General features: G+C 39.0%; 1 protein-coding gene and 2 long non-coding RNA genes across 3 annotated transcripts; all 3 read right to left on the reverse strand.

Annotated features, from left to right (window-relative positions):
* Window positions 1-227: 227 nt before the first annotated feature.
* LOC310903969 (nuclear pore complex protein Nup153-like) lies at window positions 228-4,671 on the reverse strand (the record flags this gene model as incomplete). Its single annotated transcript, XM_083848089.1, has 5 exons — window positions 4,090-4,671; window positions 2,756-2,848; window positions 2,430-2,517; window positions 271-452; window positions 228-239 (listed from the first exon to the last, which is right to left on the reverse strand). Exons 1-5 carry the CDS (start codon window positions 4,405-4,407, stop codon window positions 228-230), a joined length of 693 nt encoding a protein of 230 aa, XP_083704215.1. The 5' UTR covers window positions 4,408-4,671.
* An 8,060-nt stretch (window positions 4,672-12,731) lies between these two features.
* LOC310904029 lies at window positions 12,732-13,529 on the reverse strand. The gene is made up of 3 exons (XR_014587989.1): window positions 13,418-13,529; window positions 13,242-13,280; window positions 12,732-13,141 (listed from the first exon to the last, which is right to left on the reverse strand). It is a non-coding gene; the product is annotated as an uncharacterized lncRNA (long non-coding RNA).
* Window positions 13,530-15,704: 2,175 nt separating this feature from the next.
* LOC310904028 lies at window positions 15,705-17,371 on the reverse strand. The gene is made up of 3 exons (XR_014587988.1): window positions 17,257-17,371; window positions 15,914-16,053; window positions 15,705-15,831 (listed from the first exon to the last, which is right to left on the reverse strand). It is a non-coding gene; the product is annotated as an uncharacterized lncRNA (long non-coding RNA).
* Window positions 17,372-20,271: the final 2,900 nt, after the last annotated feature.

Genomic DNA, 20,271 nt, shown 5'->3' on the forward strand with positions numbered 1-20,271 from the left:
CGAGCTGTCTGTGACCACTGGTCATGTCAGAGCAGGCATTACTCCCGTTCCAGGTTTTGGTGTCTCACATGCTATACATTTTGTAGCTTCCGGTTTGTTTTGGACAAGACATGTATCACAATCCCACGTTCCAGGTACTGTTTTGAATTTGTCTCCAAAGCCCAGCATCCCTGCTGGGGGCGCTGCTGGCTTTGAGGTGTCGCATTGACTTGAACTTACTGTCTGTTTCATACTCTCAACTGTTGACGCTTTAGTAGCTTGACAAGTTACACATTTGTCCTTCATGTCTTTGTTTTGCAGAAAAGGGTCACATGTATCAGATTGCCAGTACGATGCTTGTTTAGAAGTCTCTTTACCTGCAGAAAAAGTTGTTATTGCAGGCCTAGTATAAACCACTGTGCTTGTTGTAGGTTGCGCAGACGTAGAAGAGCGTGTTTTCAACAATCCAAAGTCTAGGAAGCAAGAAAAAAAAGTCTTCCTGTTAGCGCAGCACCTCACTACATGTAACTAAGTGACTTTACTAGAGGGCAAAAATTTCAACCCAGGTGCCAATGGTTACAACTAGACATTCAGACCGAGCGCAACAGGAAGTCCCCAGAAATCTTATCTAAACGGATGAAATTTCATCTGCTGCACTGGGTCACAACAGAACATTTCGTTAAAGCTTCATTTAACTCTTTGTTTCCAAGCAAGCTTTAAATCAACATTTTCACTGGTCGATACAAGTACAAACAGACAGTAGCTGACTGAAATCTGACAGTCCAACGTGGAATGGAAATAATACAATTTGATTAAGACGCGATGCCCAATAGAATCAGATTTCTAAAGCTCCTCCTTCCGTAGCAGATGACTCAAATCTACTCCAGTAACTGTACAGAAGTTTGTACTCGGAGCAGCAATCCATACGGTATTTTCCCACAGATGCTGAATATTAATTAAATAATAAAAACTCAAGACAATTGAACAACTGTCTAATTTTCTATAATTAGGACAACTCCTTATTTAAAAGGTGGCAATTTTAACAGAAAAGACAAGCTACTAATACAGAAAGACTAAAGGAAATGCATCTTAAACAGCAGCTCAAGTTGCTTGTAAATCTACCTTGAACATAGTTGTTTTGTGGTTTGTTTGTTGGTTTTTTTTAATCAAAAATGAAGTCTTTGAACAATGTGGATTTAGATTCTGCTTCTTTTAAACCGATAAAGAAAGTGAATGTCACTTCACTCAGAGGTCTTTCCTTAAACAAAATGCACAATGTATTTTCTCTCACTTAGCTCTTTCCAACAGAGAAATGTGCTGCCTTCTTAACAAGTATGTAAGTTAGAAGAAGACTTTTGGGAAAAGATCAAATTCAATAAAGCCCTTTTTCTTAAAAGATATCTTTTCCACAGACACACTTTATGAAACTGTTGAAAACAATTGCAATTGCTTAAAAACAAAATTCAGAAAAGGGTTTTTAACGTAAAACACTCCACTTCTGTTTGCAGTTTAAATTTTAATCCACAGGAGCCATTGTAAGCTAAGGCCCAAAGATTCGCAGCTTTCGCCATGTATTTGGAACTGAAGCTCTTTCCTATTCTTTCTTCACCTGGGCTGAAGGTGGGACAGGAGTGTTGAGCTTTACAAACATTTCCTTTTCAATTCCACAAATTGTATTTACTTAAAATGAAACACCGATTATCTGGCTAATTCTCTTAGTACCTCATTTACAATTACATCCTAACACGTAAAGGAGATGCAACCCATCTGCTTTTCATCTTGCAGTTTTACTTCCAGCAACAAACACCACTTAGAATAGAAGGGGGCAGATGCACCCTAACAAACGCAGCGCTTAATGTAATGCTCTCCTACATTCATATTTATAGCAGATACTCTATTAACCATAAGTCGTGTGTTGGTTTTTTTTTAATAAAAAATGCTAGCGTATTTTTTGCAGCATCTTTTTAAAAGGAGTTCATTATCTCTCCAGGATTTTTTAGAACGTCTAAGACGCTTCCTTCCTTTAATACGTGGGCAGTGGTGAAGGGACCACCAGCAAAATCTTTGACCTCCTCTTTCTGTGTGTTGATGTTGGTTGAGGTGGTGGTGTCTTTTGAAACAAAAGAAAACAAAAACAGCTTTCACAATGTGACCTAGTTAGAGCAGATTATACTCACTTTTGTTAGAAACAAGAATTTCCAGCTTCATGCTTCTCACATAAGAATCTTCACAAATTCTACTTACTTTGCAATGCTTTATGATTACAAGCAAAACAAAAAGCAACAAAACAAAACAAAAATTATAAAAGCAGATCTGTCACTGGAAAAATACTGCAGAAGTCCAACACTGCCTGGAATTGCTAGCATGCGCAGACAGGACAGATTGAAGATTTAATAAAGAAAAAAAGGAAAATCAGCACTTCAGATCTGAAGTGCTAAAGTTTCAGTTACCTAGGGTAAGAAAGGGCGTCACTGGAGTACCACTGGGTCCAGAAAGTTCTGCCGATTTTACAACGGGAACACTAAATGTAAACCCAATCTGCTATGAACAAGAGAGGTTTTTCAGATTCTCAAGCCACAGGAACTCCAATCGAATGCACACACAAAACCAAATCTGAAAGCTGCTCTTCACATTTGTAGCACGCATGCTGAATGACAAATTATAAGCCAGAAGCCTACATACTTTTCTCCATCAAGGCAGATTCTGCTTTAGTGTTCTGCAACAGCCTACTAAATGCCTAAGAAAAAAAGTCAAGCTCCTTTATTATTTTACTTACAGAAGACGTAGGTAGCACTTCTGCCTCAGTAGATTTCACAACTGGAGATGAAAACGCAAACTCAGGACTGCTAACAGTACTTGTTGGTTGTATCTGTATTTTCAAAAGAATTAAAGGTTTATATTTAAGAGCAACAACTACCTGAATTCACTATCCAACAGAAGTCCCGCAGTGACGTCGAAAAACCTGATGTTTGAGTTATTTTGCAGATAAAAGTAATAATAAAACACAGGGAAGTTTCCAAGTGGGTATAGGACAATATCTTCAAAACCAAATTCCAGAAACTGAGAGGAAAAGCTGGAGATGCTACTTAGGTCTAAATGCACGGAAAAGCAAGCCAGGAAGCTGAAGAACGGCAAACTCAGCCCAATGATACTCCAAGAACTTCAGCAAACACCTCAACATGTTAAAGCAGCTGTCTACTTCAAACCGTACAAAAAATATTTCAAGTACTCTGGAACAGATTAATGTTTATTTTATTGCAATAATATGCCAATTATTGCACCCTAGGCTCATTCTATGTGAGGCTCATATGACCACGTTACCTCTAATTTAATAACTTAAATAAAGTTGTGGTTTAACCATTGCAGGCAACTAAGCACCACACAGCCACTCGCTCACTCCCTCCAAGTGGAACAGGGAAAAGAACCGGAAGTAAAGAAGTAAAGTTGTTAAATTTGAGGTAGCATTAATGACTCATCGCATGTAATGGCTACCTGGAAAGACAAATGCCATAACCCTGTACATACTCCCCACTCCTTCCCCTTCTTTCCCCCAGCATTTATTGCTGAGCACGATGCTAAATGGTGTGGAATATCCCTTCGGTCCTCTGGGCTCCGCTGTCCTGGCTGAGTGCCCTCCCAGCCTCTTGTGCATCCCCGACCTCCTCGCTGGCAGGGCAGCGTGAGACACAGAAAAGGACTTGTCACTGTGTAAGCACTGCTCAGCAACAGCTAAAACACCAGTGCCTTACCAACACTGTTTTGCTCACAAATCTGCAACACAGCATCATCTACTACGAAGAAAATTAACTCTACCCCTGCCAAAACCACTATAAATAACTTGGCATAAAGTCCACACCCCCCTTCCCCCGCAGACTTCCACAGCATTTGAAGCAGTTATACAATCACGTTAAATGGGAGTTGGCAGGCTCTAAGACTGAGAGAAGCAGAATCAAAACATTTATGCCTTTTTCCCCAAACTGGCATACAACCCCAATTCATTCAGCTGCGTAGAAACTAATATTTGTTAGTTTCATGAGCACCACAGAAAAAGTCAACTCGCAATAAAGCAGTATACTCATTGTAAACATTATTTATAGCATAAAGATTTACCTTGCCCGCCGCCGTCGCTGCTGCATCTGCCATGCCTGCCGCCTCCGTTGAATTTGCCACGCTTGTCGTTGCCGCTGTTGACCTTGATATGTCCTTTGTCATCAGCAGGTATGGCATGCCCGCCGCCATTATTGGATATGTCAAGCCTGAGGGCACTGTTGAACACGTTATGCCTGACGTCGCCGTTGTATATATCATGTCCTCCACCTCCTCCTCTGATAGATCTGTCAAGTCCTCCACCTCCGATGGATCTGTCATGCCCTCCACCTCTGATGGATTTGCCATGCCCGTCGCAGCTGCTGGAGTTGCCGTGCTCATTGCTGCTGTTGAAACAGCGCTCGGTGACGCTGAGACAGCGCTACTACCAACGAAACTGGAATTGAACTGAGGCAGCGATGCAGCACTGATGGGTAGGGGTATTTTCGGTAGCACTGGTTCCTCCACTTCCTAAAGTTGCAAATTTTAATTTTTCTTATACAAGACATACTACTTTCTCACCCCATCCCACCCAATTTATTAACAAAATTAAATAGAACAAAAATCCATACAAATTAAGAGAAAGCAAGTTTCCAGAAGAAATCCCGATCTCCCCACCTCTGTCTACCACGTCATTTTAATTTATGGCAGGCCTGCTTCCACATTATACTCTATTCAACAACTGTACAGCAAGAACACTGAAAGTTAACTCAAAACCTGTGCGGAACAGAGATGCACAGATCACATTTTTTTTCTTTCTTCTCTGTACTTTAGTCATCAAAGCTCTAGAGAAGCATCATCCTTTCTAACTACCCTCGCATGGCCTCAATTAAGAGTACACTCTCAAGACAAGTGAGAAAGTGTTCCTCTTGCAAAATTAGGCAGGATAGCTGCCAAAGTTTCTAAAGTCACTACAGCAGTGAACGTGGAAAAAGGTAATGTTTAAAGAAGCAGGTAGGTTCAAAAACCAAACTAAACACAAAAAGCACCAAAGAAAGTCAGACTAGCAGCACTGAAGATTGTGTTCTGGTAAATACAGTCTATACCATGTATCAGGATGCAAATATAAAAATCAGAAAACAGCCTCTTAACAACCTCAGTTTTCATCCCTGCCATTTACTTTATTTGATTACTAAGATTGGATGAGTTATGTTTTAAATGGCATAGGAAATCTGACCAAAATTTGTACAGTACTATCATGATCTACTTAGAAATGACTAGGCAGGGATGTAAGTTGGTACTACTGATATTCAGTGCATCCTGTAGCTTACATCTGTTTCACAGTTTTGATTTGAAAAGTTTATGGAACTTTTGATATTTGGACCATTATTTTATTTGTGTTACAGGAATAAACAACAGTGTTTACGATTTCTTTATATTGCATCATCCTGAAGTCCCATTTAATGATTTGAAACTTAAATTAACTTAAATACTTAATATTAACTTAATATTAATTAAATACTTAATATTAACGTAAATACTTAAATTAACTTACAGGCAGCTTATATAACATCCAATAAAAGAAAAATTAATCTGAATATTCATGGTCATAGTTTTATGGAATAGATTTTTCCTATTAAAATGAGAAAAAAACTCTCTCACAATGAGTTTGGTGAGTATCAAAAACTGAGTCATCGTTAGCAGACATGCAGAATGCTGTCTTCTACTACTCTTTCAAACTCTTGGCCTGTATCTTTCTGTATGACTTAAATATGAAACCAAAAATTAAGCTTTTTTTTTTCTTTTTATACTTGGCACTCGTTTCAAGTATCATTCCTGTAGAAAAACTATACAAACCTTCACCAAAACATTACTTCTCTTCTTAGGACTCATTCATTCAATTGCTAACGAGAAATGTTATAGTTTGAAGAATCTCCAAGGTAAGAGAATTAAAAATTTCAAAATTACATAAGCAAAGTTCAGGTATTCAAAGACAGGAAATCAATTGGAGCCTGCTCTGAAACCCACAAGAAAACAAAAACAATGCAAAAATAAAGCGGTATTGTTATAATTTACTATGATGCAATAAAACTGACACACTTAGCTAGTTACTTCAGTAAGCTCAGTGACAGCAATTAATTTAAGAGTCACTTACCTGTTCTTGTACAGCTCTTGATAAATAGTGTATTCCTCTTTCCCTTCTCATTTTGCCGCCTCCGCTACTCACTCCTGAAGACAGACCATTGGACGCAGCAGTACTGAATTTGTAGCTGGTCACATTGCTAGCACACGACAGTACAGAAGTTGGGGGAAACAAGAGAAAAAAAAATCACCAGCCAAATTTTTTTTCAAGATATTAGAGCTGTTATTAGTCCTAGAATTGAAACCTGCTGATCAGAAAAAAACTAAAGCTGTCTCACAAGTTGCTAAACGCTGGTAAATACTTGATGTTCTAAATAGGAAAAACTTTATTAACAGCAGCAATGAAAAGGACATACATAAGTGCACCGTTCACATGGGAACAATGACTAAGCCAGAAGACCTGAAATAGAAGAGCTGATTTAGATTGTTATTTTCCAGTGCTTCCTTTAAATAGGACTGGTTCTCTGATTCTGCGATGCACGTGTATCTTTTGCAGGGATATAAAAGAACAGCTCACAAAAATACAGAAAGAGTGCACATATGCACACATACACATGGGAAACACTGCCAACAGCTCTGATAGAATAGGGACGCCTTAGACTTGTGTGGCAAGGTAATATGGCCTAAGCTTCAGAAGCAGCTCTGGCTTTCATGTGGCCATCAGCAGGAACAGCAGAGGTGTTTGGGTATGCCAACATTCCAGAAGTCTTTTCAGACATGAATACAGATCCCTTTTGTAAGGCATACAAAGGCGTTTTTCTGGTACTTAAAAAAGCCTAGCTCAAAACCAGAAAGATATCCTAATCCAAGAGCAAATGGGGAAAAAATAACCCAAACCAGAAGTGGAATAGGGAATAACTCTAACAAAAGTACTATGGCAAGAAAATGAAGTATGCCTGGAAAAACTGTGACCTCAAAGCTTATCTTGCAGCCAATCAGTCAGTCAGTACAAAAGTGCATTAGATCGCACTGGAAGACACCAGGTCAAACTCCCACAATACTGAGGAGGAGAACTGGTCTAAACTTGTCAAATACTTGACAACAGCCTGCTTAGCACTGTAACTGCATAGAGGAAGACAGATCCCTAAGGCAGATGCTCAGACTTTTCTCTAATCCAAACTGTCAATCCATTAGAATTCTGAAAAAAGTCTTACATCAAAATAGATCTTCATTCAGACAACTATCGCTTGCCCATAACAGCCCATATTCCTCTTTCTGTTAACACCTGTGAGCTTCAAGGGGGCAAAGACAGTTGTCAGCCTTCAAGCAAGTCTAATCTACAATTGGACTCAGGATATAAAATATATATATATATACACACACACGCATAGATATATAGCATTGGTGGGCCAGAGATTTACTGAGTATTCCAACTCAACTGTCCAAAGGGACTCTTGCCAGCAGATCAGTGTGGTGCTCCTGCTCCAGAACATGGCACCCAACAGAGACCAGCATCACAAAAAACACTACCACCACTACCTACTCTACAAACAAAAGGTAGGGCACTGCAATAAACTTTGTGAACGAAATCAAAAGCAGTGTGAGTTTTCTGTATCTCCTTCCTAAATGGAGAAGTAGAAAGGAGTTCTAACAAAGACAATTTAGAACAGTTTGAAAAAAACATAATTAAAACCCAGCACCTGATTGCACCTGTACCAGAACCTTAAAGCCAGTCGCTTCCACCCCTAAAAAGGTGGTTGTTGTGAAGTCCAACTTTTAGATGCCAAAACAAAGTGTTGAGTTCTTTCTGCAAGCCAAAGAATGCCCATGGTCACCTAAGAATTGCTTGGCAGATGAGCATAGAGTCAACAAAATTCCCTGCTACTGTTCTTTGAAAAGAGCGACTCCCTAAAAACCGAGTGCAAAGTCCCTTAACTCAAGCATTATTACCCAAAACACCATTTGCCCAGAAGGAAAAGCCATCAATATTATCTGGAGGATAACTCATTTGACCTAAACCAAGAAAGCAGTATAACACAAAGCAGTCTCCTCAAGAAGAAATTCAATTAATTCTGCTGGATTTTTTTTATTTTAGAGATGAGTTAGCATTTGGCCTCAAATGATTCTAAAGAACACATGGTCTTCATGTGAACTCAAAGCAGACAATTAACTTCATCATGAAAGGAGTATTAAAAAAAAGAATAATAAATCATAAATCTTCCTCCATGTTTTTGCTTAAAAAATAAAGAAAAAAACACATCAATAAACATCCTCCTGAACTGTAACTCACTTCGCCTACTTCACCTTCTAAAGAATGCTTCAGAAAGAATCATCCCATTAGGACAGAGCTTTCAAACTGCAAGCAATTAAATAGCTAAAACTAATAGCTTTTCCCCTAGGGAACATTAAGAGGGACAAATTATTTTGTTATAAGTAAACTGAGTTATAAACCTTGAAATATCTGTCAAAGCAAAATTTGTAACGCTACAGATTTAGTTAAACTACAAAATGAGCCATATTTCCTGTAGAAGGAAAAAATAAGGCCTCCAATAGCAAAGATCCTTTCTGTGGATACAGCATTATAACGTGCTTCGTTTCCCATCTTCGTATCCTTCTCAGAAGATAAACTTGGGATAAAAAGCGGTGTATCAGTACTTTTATTCTTGCTCATCTTCCTTCCTTTCATAAAAACAACAATTTTCTCAAAGTTATATTGATCTTCAAACACAATCCAGACTTTGCAGCTGCCTCAAAATACAAAATTTTCATTGGATTTCCCATTCCTTTTACTGAGAACTGTCACCACCTTTCAGGTGCAGACCGTACTGAAAAAGGAGATTTCTTTCTTTCTTCAAGTAAGTTTTAAATTAATAGATGTCATACCTTTCAGATGGTTCTGCTCGCTGTTCTGCAGGCAAAGTCTTCTCTCTCATCCCCTGCAAGTTAAGTTTAGTTCAAGACTTAGCTGAATATGTACAGAATACACAAAGTACCAACAACCACTTCATGTGTTTTTTTGTGGTTTTTATTTTATTTATTTATTTTTAATTTTATAGCCCTGAATACACCTCACCTACTTAACGTTGTTCCCTAATTCAGCATTGTGGGTACAGTTCAGTTAAATTTTGGGGCTAAAGTAAGCATCACTGCTTCACTCAGCATTGAGGACAAACTGATAGAACACTAAATCAAATTTGTCAAATCCTCTAACAAAGAAAGTAATTATTTTAAACAAAATGACAAAAATTGTGTGTGGGGGGGGGAGAGTTTTCATCAAAACTTGTGTTTGCCAACCCCGTAAAAGGGACATACTTTTCTGTTTTCTATCATTTATCAACAAACAAGAAAAAAAAAAACTCTACCCCCCTAAAAACTAAGCAGTTGCTGCTACATTCATTTTAGAACTTTACCAAATGGAGATTGTGCTGGCTAAACAATACAGAGATTGAAAGAGTTAAAAGCAATAAGCAACCAGTATTACTGTCCACTTTGATTTCCAGCCTAAAAAGCCCATACACTTAACACGTGGTCATTTGTACACTCAGACTGATACTGGAAACACAGATGTTTTCGCAGAAAGAGATGCCCATTTAATTTTATGGAAAATTTATCAGACTCCATCTACTCCAAAGCAATCAAAACCGATAACTCAGCACATTGTCAGAACTCTCACTTGGAGCACATAGCTCACCTGGAATAGTTTACACAGAACACGAGCATGTTTCATCAGTGACAGCTTTGTGTACATGAGAATATAAAAGGAAAACATTTCTGTCTTTTAATATTCTTTCACTGAGAACAGGATGACTCAATAGCACATCATGACATCGTGAAAACAACCACAAGACACTGAGTGTTCCAAAAACAGAATTAAATCCATAAAAGCTCAATCTATTTCACAATGGTTCCCACTGCCTTAAAGCTCGCCTCAAACATACTATCAGTACTTTTTGCAAAGATAGGATAACAATTGGTTTGAGAAACATTCCAAGACTGGAAAAAAAAAACAGACACATAAGGACTCAAAAATGTACTCACTTGGTACTTTGTGTCTACTCTCTGGCAAATTTTGCTGGACTGAGTAGTTGAAGTCGGTGATGGTTCAGAATACCGCGTATAACGCATCGGTTGACGGTTTACCATTGGTGTCACAAGTCTCTTAACAGGTGGAGGCTGGAATGCATTCTGGGATTCCAGCTTTGAAAGGGAAACAGCAATCAATTTATCCTTACGTCCACCCAAATTAATTCCAATATTTATTGATGAAAACAAATTACAGAACTATAAACCTCCCCCCATCGGTCTTGGCACTCAGTGAATACGATTTGAAAATTCTGAAGACCGTTCAACTTGTAGAGGGAAATCACCAGAAAACCAGTAACGAAATCCATAAAGCTATATATAAGTAGCCAAAGTCTGACTGAATTCCATTTCAAAATTTGGCAGTTAGCTTCATAGACAAAATAATTCATGCTACCATAATTAAAATAACCCATGTTCCTAGAATATGCTCCTATCTTTTCCTCTGCCCACACTGTGATTTTTTTTTTTCAGTAGCTTAATTCATTAATTTAACATTCGAAGTGTTAAGCAACTAATTATACAGGCTTCTGGGCTTCACATTCCCTACATTTTCCCTCTTCAAAGTTACACAAACAATAGAACACACTCAAAAAAACCAACTTGTCAGTCTTACAATAATCTCATTCATTAAAATATGATCCAATGCTTTACATGTGCATTAGATGCACTTCAAGTAGTGGGTTTGACTTCCCTTTTCAAAGCATTTTCACAGACCAGAGTTAATTTTTAACACAGACCACTGCGTGTTCTGCAAAACTGACTTAACTGAACTGTCAGACAGAAAACAAACCCTAAAGGCTACAAGATTTACCGATGGCTCCGCCTGCAGTCTTAAGGATCAGAAAATACAGTCTTAGGAAGCATGCTATTGTTCAAATCAATACCAACAGGAAATTTTTGTTTACGCTGCAGCTTTAATTTCACAGTATCTCCCAGCTCTTAGTAATAGGATTCACACTCTCTCTAAAGTATATAAAAATACATCTTTCTAAAAAATATTACATTCAGTTTGAAACCTTGAATAAGACATGTTTTATGTAAGTTCACAAATCTACTTCGAGTGAACGACGGTTCATTGCTGGTTTTAAAGGTAAAAAAGAAAAATATTAATTCCCCCAGTTAGGCATTTAATACACCAAGAGCTATTCTGCCTGGTACAGTTCCTTGAAATAAGAAAAATACCACATCACTGCTACCCACTGCAGAAGTTTAGCCCGAGTGCACAAGTGTTCCGTCAACCGCATGTTCACTTTAGCAGGAAAACACACGATCGTCTCCTCAGCAAATAATTGCTTCTCATCACGGGCTACCCTTCTCCCGCCACCATTATGAATTCTAGTATTATGAATAGACAATCTATCTCCTTTCACCCACTGACAGCTGCGTGCAACATTCATTTAGTGGCTGACAATTTCAGGCTCTCTGTTGCAAATCTGGCAGATCTTTCTTAATGCCTTATCACAGGTGTATTGCTATAATATAACTGAGAATTCACACCAGATTTGGTTTTAGTTATTTGGATAATATTTATGATATACTTCACTTCTCCATGCCCTTGTAATTTGGCAGATGGTGAAAAGATGGTCCAGGAAATCTGAGATGTTTGTAAACTCTGAAGTGATTGTAAACTTAATTATACATCCATCCAATCAAGGAATTGGCACAGAAACTTCTTGAGACACTGTCCCTTTTCTCATTAGAACAGAAGATGAAAAGTTTGCACATCTTGTTATTTCCTTCAGTCACCTGATCTTCAAGTGGTCATTTAAGGGTTTTGCAATTTAATAAGCCCAAGGATACCCCTACCTAAAGTCGTCAAAAAAAGATGACTAGTTTTCATTTTTTAAAGAAAATGAAAGGAAATCATGCTTTACCACAGCATTATCACCAGTTCTGTGCTACCTCCAAATAGGAATTTAGGAGCGTTAAGATTTATAGCGTCAGAAAAGAAAAAGAAAAAAAAAAACCTCTACCCCCCTAAAAACTAAGCAGTTGCTGCTACATTCATTTTAGAACTTTACCAAATGGAGATTGTGCTGGCTAAACAATACAGAGATTGAAAGAGTTAAAAGCAATAAGCAACCAGTATTACTGTCCACTTTGATTTCCAGCCTAAGAAGCCCATACACTTAACAAGTGGTCATTTGTACACTCAGACTGATACTGGAAACACAGATGTTTTCGCAGAAAGAGATGCCCATTTAATTTTATGGAAAATTTATCAGACTCCAACGATGGTTCATCGCTGGTTTTAAAGGTAAAAATGAAAAATATTAATTCCCCCAGTTAGGCATTTAATACACCAAGAGCTATTGTGCCTGGTACAGTTTTGCAATTTAATGATACCCCTAACTAAAGTCATCAAAAAAAGATGACTAGTTTTCATTTTTTAAACAAAATGAAAGGAAATCATGCTTTACCACAGCATTCTCACCAGTTCTGTGCTACCTCCAAATAGGAATTTAGGAGCGTAAGATTTATAGCGTCGGAAATTAACAATTTTCCTCCTCTTTACTTTGAATGGTGATAAAAAGCACAAAAACTAGTTTTCTGTGCCCGAATGAACACGGAAGTCTGTACAAAGTCTATATGACCACTCAATCAGTATTTTTCTATTTGTGATCATTTCTTCAAGAGAAAACTTGCCTCAACGGGAATTTTAATATGCAGCTTCACCCCAAGTTGGGGGACAAGATAAAACGACTTGGTGTGTTCTAGAGTTGTTGCTCTCAACTTACAAAGATAACATAATTCTTAACCTGAGTAATCTTCACAGCCCATCATCTACTGTGGATACATGCCAATATTAACTTGATTTGATGTCTATGTCGTCACTGAGGTTTGAGAAAATTTTTCTAATAGTGATAAAGCATTGAAAAAGTTATCTACCTCAGCTTAAGACATTATTGGTTCTTACCTTTCTTCGTTTGGACTGGAAGTCAGTAATATCCGGTTTATCTATGTCCGGAGGCTAAGGGAAAAAACAAAGCATAACTATTAGAGGGCAATTTTTTTTTCCTGAGAGAGAGGGTTCCCTGCAACAAAAATGTGGGGGTTCATGGTCAACTTACACAACACAGCGGCAAAAGAGATGTCATTCTTTTAGCATCCTGTTGAAAAAATAGCGCAATAAATTAAACCGGCCACAGCGTAAGGAAGAATAGTTTTATCTTTATCCTTTGATGGCACATTTACTAAGTTTTATAAACACATGAAGCAAAAACAGATTAAAAGAAGTGCTATTTACCAACAAAGCGGTTGACAGCTTCTCCACTGCCTCCAAGATGCACCACGCTGAGGTACTCAAGGTAGCGTGGGACCACACAGTTTCTTGTCTAGCTTTCGCTCTCTTTTGTGCCTGAAAAATTAGCATTTTAAGTGTTACAATGGTCAATTCTCAGCTAAGGAGGCATGTATTTTATGTCCCAAGGCTACACTGATGATACAATCAATATATTCTGATGACAGAGAAACATGCAGTCACTGGGAGTTCAAGCCATAAAGAAGAGAATACATTCGGAGTTTAATGAAGTTTACCTTGGGCCTCAGTGCATCTTGCACGTGCTTGTTGCACGAGCAATAAAAGAACTCCGTACTTGTAAAAGGTCAAGACGGATGATGCTAGGACTGCTAAGGCCTCCGAAGCAGTAATCAGGGAAACAGAACTCAAGAAAAGGCTTGTGGTACAGAAAGCATTTTCAGTAACAACACAGACCTCAGAGTTTCACGATGGTCTAAGTGTACCATCTTAAAATCAGTGTATACAATCATAACCAGGAACTAGTTTTACTTCTCTCTTGCTTCCTCCCTTCCCCCAAGATTAAAGTTGGCTGCAAATCTTTGTCTTAAAAGATAAAGATCTGATTTAAACTGTAACAGATCTAAACATTACACTGAAAAAGTAAACTGTTTATTTGCACCACCCAACTTCAAATATCAGTCAAAAACTTCCTTTGGTGTGACTTTTTTTCTTCCCAGGTTAAACCCCTCATATAACCACACTGTGCTTATCACACGATGTGAAGACAGGAAGCAGACCACGCAGCATGTAAAAACACAAGTGAGACTCACAGAACCACAGAATGGTTAAGGTTGGAAGTGACCTCTAGAGATCGCCTGGTCTACCCCCCCGCTCAAGCAGGGCCACCCCGAGCAGGTTGCCCAGGACCATGTCAAGTCAGCTCTTGAAGACCTCCAAAGAGGGAGACTCCACAGCCTCTCCGGGCAACCCGTGCCAGGGCTCCATCACCCGCACAGTGCAAAAGCATTTCCTGATGCTCAGACAGAGCCTCACGTTTCAGTTTGTGCCTGTTGCCTCTTGACCTGGCACTGGGCACCGCTGAAAACACAATGGCTCTCTATGCTCTTTGCACCATCCATTCAGGTATTTATATACACCAATAAGATCCCCCCAAACCTCCTCTCCTCCATACTAAACAGGCCCAGCAGTCCCTGCCTCTCCTCAGAGGAGAGGTGCTCCCAGTCCCTTGATCTTCTTGGTGGCCCTTCGCTGGACTCTCTAGTACCTTGCTGTCATTCACAGCAAGCAGCAAGAAGCAAGCTACTCTCTCCTTTAAAAGCCTAGTATTTTGGTTCCTCTTTTTACCATAATGCAGTAATATTGTAAAAAACAAAAATAGCCGACCAAAGAGGGTTCCCAGCTTTGCACCACAAGGTTTCAAGGTTTCCCGTAAGTGAGGTACTTGTACTGCCCTTTTTCCGTTGCACAAATGGACTGTCAGAACAGAGCCAGCAAACCCGCGTTTTCATTTTCTTAAAATTCCTTTTGATTTATCGATAAAAGTCACTTTCATTTAAATACATTCCTACCAAACCTGATTTGACTTTCCTTTTCGATTCAGCTCTAGCTAATCAGAGTTGTCAGCAGTTTTTATTTGCTATTTCCAAGAACTCTTGGGGGCAAATAACTCTCTCCAAGAACTATATGAATCATTCAAAACAGAAAGCATGTTACTGCTTATCTTGGGACTGCATTTAGTCCTGCATGCCTCTGTGTAACAGAAGAACAAAGGATCAGCAAAGTTGATTTTAGATATTTTCAAAGACTGCAGGTTTATACAACATATCCATAGCATGAATGTAGGCATGCTTGGAAAAGAAGATCCACAGATAAATATTAGCCAGGTTTGACTACTGTAGCTTTTGCTACCATAAACACAAGTTTTCAAAGTTATGCTGTCATTGGTTTTTTTGCATCAAGTTATTTTAACGTAATGTAGTCAGAGGCAGACAATGGCACTTGAATGGAATTTTTTGAAAGACCTAACAACAGAGGAAACCCCAACTACCAACAACTAGCCCAAACTGTCATTCTTGTTCTTTCTGACAAGTATTACCTGTGGTAAAAACTGTCATTAAAGAATTTAAACAGAAATCAATCTCGTCTATTTTTGTAGACCAAGAGGGCAGAAGAGCAACTGTTACCACATATTCAGCTCCCTGCTCAAAGCTCCTTTGGCAGTGCTGCTTTTTTTATTTCCATCACTATTTCCCACTACACTACTTTTCTCATACCTGATAAGGTTCCGTCTTTGGCTGCCTTGATCTTACAGCTGCACCACCGGCATAGGCCGTCTTTCCGGGGTAAAATGGAGAAAACCCAAGCTGGTTTTGCTTAAAAACAGACGTGCTTCCACGTACCTACGGAAACACAGTATGAGAAGTGGATAGAAAAACAGGTACACATTCAAACTGATTAAAAGAAATACTGTGCAGTACTTACAGGACACAGTCCTCCAAAAACAAATAAACTGAATGCAGGTTTCTTAGAGCTAGCTGCAGAATGCTGCGAGAGGGAATGAGTTCTTTCAGCTTCTGTGGGCCAGAGCAGTGACGATGAAGTATTTTTTAAAACTGCAACATCTGCCAAAATGACGTATGCTAGATGTAAATGCCTCTCGTACGTACAGAACTTTAACAATAAAGATCACACTAATTCAAGTTCTTCATTACAGAAAAATAAGCATGACTTCAGCTTCTTTAAATAGATCAACTTCACGTACAGACTGAAAACCAAGTATCACCTACAAACTTGAAAACTGTTCACAGAGCTGCAGGTAGTTTTCAGCAATCTTACCAAGTTAATACTGTGCTTCCAATGCAGATATTTTTTTCCTTCAGGCTAAGATAAAAGAGGACCGCATAAACATCAGTGCATTTGTACGGACAAAGCTTTTTTCTGTGTTGGTAAAAGGCTGGAGGCCAGCACAGATCATAATCGCACAGGTTTTAAACCTGGAAGATTCCCCAAAGGCTGCTCTAAGAGTTAACGATCTTCTGCCCATGTATGTTTTACGAAGACACACCAGAAAGTTCTAGTGCACTCAGGTTATATTGCTAAAGCCCAGCAACTCTACTCTCAGCTGTACAAAAGTTCTCTGCAAAACCTGCTCAGCACATGTCAGTCCCTGTCTATATGGGGGACTAGAAAAAGCTGCAAACCTGCTGTTCGCCCTTTCAGCGAGAAGACCTACGTACCAACCTACATCGACACGATGCTTATTTTTTATTTTAAAATGGTGTGCTTTCCTCAATGAATTTGGCAAAAGACATGAAAGTATTGACAGCTGAAGCCTTCTACCAAGAAAGGTCAAAAAACAGCCTATAGCTTATGACAGAGTAGTTTCTTTATCTTCTCTTGCTGAAACACAGGAAAACATCTCGTGTTCCTATTTGTCACCTGCACTTATTCACATTTAACCAGCTGTCTGTTAGATATTCTGAGTCACTCTTCCTTCTAGACAATCAGCCTAGTTGTCAAGCTACGGCAAGTCAGCCTGATTTCCTACCGTCCCAGTTCAAAATTTACATATAACCTAGCTGAACGTGTATATTTCAGCATTGACTCTTTCTAACATCAGGGTATCATAAACGTATTCCAAAGCACGCTTCTATTAAAAAGGTGATAGGATTATATACTTCTAAAACACTAAAAATTCAATTTAATTCTCGCATCCAAAGTTGACATTCACCTATTTTATTTACTAAGGTGATGTGGAATATTAAAGAACGCAAGGTACTTCACATTAAAAAAAAAGTCAATTAAACAGAGAACACAAAAATCACCTTCATCAGATGCTCTAGAGGAGGAATCACTGGTTGTTGAGATGTTATCATCGTCTTGTTGAGAGGTAGAATCTTCTATTTCTTTTATGAAGGACAGCCTAGGACTGCCAATGCCAAATACAGAAGATGTCGAGGGCTGACAAGGTGGGACAGGAGAATCCAGCATGGTATAATTCAGACGGCTCCGATGAAGAGAGGGCCTTGTTAACACAACTGGGAAGTTCAGTGCTGATCTACTTGTGGATGGTTCTAGACAAGAACAGGGAGATAATTAGCTTTGCTATAGACAAGCTCACAGAAGCCAAAACCTGTTTCCTATCGACAGCCATGCTATTGCCAAGTTCTAAGCGCAAAAAGAGAGAAGCCAAATTTAACTTCTTCCTCACCCAGATACGGTTGCATCTAACTGTCTGGCTACAACAACAACACTGCTTGCGATACACAGTATTAATGTTGCATCCAGAAGTAGTTAACTATGAGGTTTTACAACACCACATTCTGACCCCGTGCTCAAATGCTCTAACGCTGACTTGGCCGTTCACTAAATCAAACATATATACTCCTTCTCCCATGTACAGCTTGCAATAAGCTTTACAAAATTTGAGATTACACGGTAAATTACAGATAACACTGCAGCTTCCATAATATTGGAACAAAGGTTACATTAATCTGAATACACAACATGAAAATGAACGTTTGCAGTACTTTTTTCCCAAGTTCTTCCATATCAGCTCCCGTTAGAGGCAAAACATCATCTCCTACCCATTAACTATTGGGATTTTGACCCAAGGGACAAGGATGTTGACCCAAGTAACCAGATGAGCATTTTTCCCTCTTGAAGCAAAGGGTCTGCAAACAATGCCAGTGGCCTGGAATAGGTGGCCTTGAAGTCTATCTTGCTAAATGAATGGAACTATTCATGGGTATTTTGCCTGATGAAAGCCTACTGTCTCTCCCAGGAATCTGGGCAATTCAAATGACTTTGAGCCACTATCCTCTTGATACTTGAACTGAAGCTTAAACTAGTTAGTTCAATCTTCATAACCACTGCAGTACCACTAATTAGCTCTCCAAACCATGAGCAGATTTTTAGGACAGCACCGTTTGAGATACAGAAAGTTCTTCAGGCGGAAGGCCACCCAATATAGGCTCCAGCACACTGATACCTCAGAACTGAAGAAACACATTGGTTTCAAAATGTAGTAATAATTAAAAAAAAAAATCTTATTCTTAAGCATAGTAAGCGACACCCACGGACAGCAACATAAGCTGCAAAAGGTTCCAGGGTGTCCACCTGCTCCTGATCTCCTGGAGTTAGCAAGCTTGCAGTGCAGCTGTTCTTACTGAAAGCTCCTTTCACGCAGTTACATAGGAAAGCCAACATGTGTTCCTCAGTCACGAAGACCTTCTCTATTCTTTTCTCCAAACTCATTCCCAAGCTACAGCTACACAGAAAGCCATCAATCTCCTTGTTTACAATTAGATGAGATTGGAGGCAAAGATATTTCCTCCTTATTTTTTGATTCTGCCAACAACAGAAGCAACTGACTTTCCACATTATCTATGGTTACCTACGCACGCTCAGACAAAACTTCTTCACTTATTAAAAGCTGACTTCCCCAAAACAGCTAATTTAAGAGAAACTCAAATAAGAATAGATGCAAATTTATACAACAGGACTACAGGAACAGTGAGAGGCACTGGATATAAGACAAATTAATCTTTCATGAGGTAAAGGAGTTGCAAACCTTGTTGCCAACGGTCCAAATACCTTTTCAAAGACACCCCCTCCCCCCGCGTAGACCTTAAAGTTATTGAATATTTTAAGGATAATAATCTCATAAACCACATCCGTGCACAAGTTCCCCAGTTCACCATCAAGTTAACGAGGAACTTTACTAAATTGATCAAAGCCCAAAACAAAAAAAAAACAAAACAAAACAAACAAAGTCGGGACACGAGACGGAATTTTCCTCTGCCATTCTAGCATCTAGTCTTTTGTTTCGAAGACTGCAAAACAAATTAATTTTTTTAATTGCCTTAGGCAATTAGACAGATTTTCATTCCATATCTTTTAAAAGATGGAAAATGCAACCCAGCACACTTGCAAATGACTTATTTTCAGCATTTAGCACCTGGCTAATAGAGTACCTAAAGTTAACTGATGCCTTCCAAGAGCATAAGATGTATGCTTCGTAACTGTGTATACAGTTTAAAGCTAAGACGGTTTCACAAACAGTTGTTTTGACTTTTTTGGGGTTTCTTTCATTCTGTCAAAACCCTCATTCCAATTTCCTTTTGAAATTCAGATTCAAAACTAGAAATCTGTGAATAAATGCAGATGGCCAGAATTCCAAATGATTTTTCACATACCTCGTCTACTAATTCCTGCTGGTTCAGGCGTGAATCTCTCATCGATTATGGTATCTTCATCTGAATAATCGTGGTGATAGTTTACCGGAGTCTCCTCCTGGTTTGCAGATTCATTTCTGTCTACACACTCCTCCTCACGCTTATTGAAATACTTCTGCAGCCAGGCCGGTACAATATTTTTCACCGTTTCTGTCATTCTGCTAATTATTCCCTGCTTGAAAGAAAAAACACTTGTTTAATTACAGAAACGCAGTCAACAGCATATGCTGCGATACCACCTTCCACGGACCTTGAAGACAGATATTATACAGCAAATATTCAGAAGACGACGACGAGGTTGATCCCTGGCATAGGATCGCTACACTTCTGGTAAACCTAAAATTCACCTAAGATTGATTTACAACTACCTATCACTTTCTGCACTTCCAAGTGACCTTGGCAAGGTTCAAAGTTTTGAAACCTCTGCCAAAATTCATCAGCAGGTCGTCAATCTGCAAGGCTATCAGGAAACTCTACGCCTGAACAGCTCCTGACCTACAGACTTGTTCCAGGACTCTTCCTCTTCGCACCCTCCCGTGAAAACCAACTAAACCAGAAGTTCAGCAATTATCTACTGCGACAGTCAGGACCATACTACCCATT

The sequence above is a fragment of the Anser anser genome (genome assembly GCF_964211835.1).
Source record: "Anser anser genome assembly, chromosome: 9".
NCBI lineage: Eukaryota > Metazoa > Chordata > Aves > Anseriformes > Anatidae > Anser > Anser anser.